Source organism: Echinops telfairi, unplaced genomic scaffold, assembly GCF_000313985.2.
Source record: "Echinops telfairi isolate 266 unplaced genomic scaffold, ASM31398v2 ScPeMD7_31;HRSCAF=116, whole genome shotgun sequence".
Taxonomy (NCBI): Eukaryota; Metazoa; Chordata; class Mammalia; order Afrosoricida; family Tenrecidae; genus Echinops; species Echinops telfairi.
Genome location: NW_022103928.1, coordinates 23,590,820 through 23,591,956, shown reverse-complemented (window position 1 = coordinate 23,591,956; position 1,137 = coordinate 23,590,820). Strand labels below are relative to the sequence as shown.

General features: G+C 54.4%; 1 protein-coding gene across 1 annotated transcript in view; it reads left to right on the top strand.

Moving 5' to 3' along the window:
• The window catches only part of LOC115869547 (protein ATP6V1FNB), a 5,085-nt gene extending 4,799 nt beyond the window's left edge, over positions 1 to 286 (top strand). The window contains exon 2 of the mRNA XM_030885611.1: positions 168 to 286. Within this exon, the coding sequence (XP_030741471.1) occupies positions 168 to 286 (119 nt within the window). The remainder of the gene's footprint in view (positions 1 to 167) is intronic.
• Positions 287 to 1,137: the final 851 nt, after the last annotated feature.

Here is a 1,137-nt window from a genome sequence, read left to right as displayed (position 1 = left end):
AGGCTCCTGGGGGCGGCAGCTATTCCTAAGGAGCACAGAAGTATTTCAGTATTCCCACAGCCAGAGCCACCGTCCAGGGTGTCCCTGCTGGCCCTCAGCCCCATGGGTCGTGCAGGACTGGCAGAAGGAGGGTGACCCTGCTCACCTGGGGCTCTGCTGTGTTCCAGAAGAGACCATGAAGAACACCAAGACTCCCACTTACGGCAGGTGCCAGCCCATCACAAAGAGCTTTTACCTCAGAAACGGCGTCTTCCCTTTCCCTCGGCAAACAGACCGGCTCATGTGACTGCGGCCAAGGAAGTTGGTGCCCTCCGTTTGCTCTCTCCCTGCCCTTGTGGTCCATCTGGGCCATTCAGAGCAGAGACCGGCTGGACCCCTGCCCCCTTCAGTCTTCTGCTGAGCCCCTGCCTGCGGGGCTGCCTTGCTGCTGGCGGAGTGTGCCTCTCATGCAGGTGCACTTCTGGGAGTTATGGGGGAGCCCATCCTGCCGGCCCTTGCATCTCCCAAGGACCTCGACAGATGATGCCCCCACTAGCACAGCAAGGGGCCTCTGTGTTCCTTTCCAGAGTGATGGCATCTTCCAGCGCTCCATCAGCAGACTGGGGGCGGGGCATCCTTAGTGGGGGGTTGGGCAAATGGGGCAATAGCTCCTTGCCCTTCCTGTCTCTACATTCTGTTGAAGGCATTCATTGCACGGTTGCTTGTCCCCAACCAGTCGCACAGTTTAGGAAATAAATTGTTCACTTTCTGCTTCCAGCATCTCTCAGTCCAAGCAACTGTTCGCTGGGGCGCCGCCTCACTGTGATAGCTAACAGTCAGGAATCTCATTCGTTCTAAGTCACTATTATTTTTTAAGGGATCCCCGTTGTTTGTTTTGTTAATCACGTTATTGGGAACTCTCACAGATAGCGTAACATTTCATAGTTCAGTCGCCTCAAGCAGTACTGTACGATTGCTACCGCAGTCAGTTTCAAAACATTTTCTTTCTTCTTGAACTCCCTGATTTCCGCTCCCCTCTCTCCCCTCCCTCAATAAAAACTTTGTCTTAAACCACAAGTGCAGGCTGATGTTCCTGGGGTGGTCTTCCTCGTGCTGATTTGGGGACCCAAGCTTTTCTCATCTGGTGGCTTTGTCATC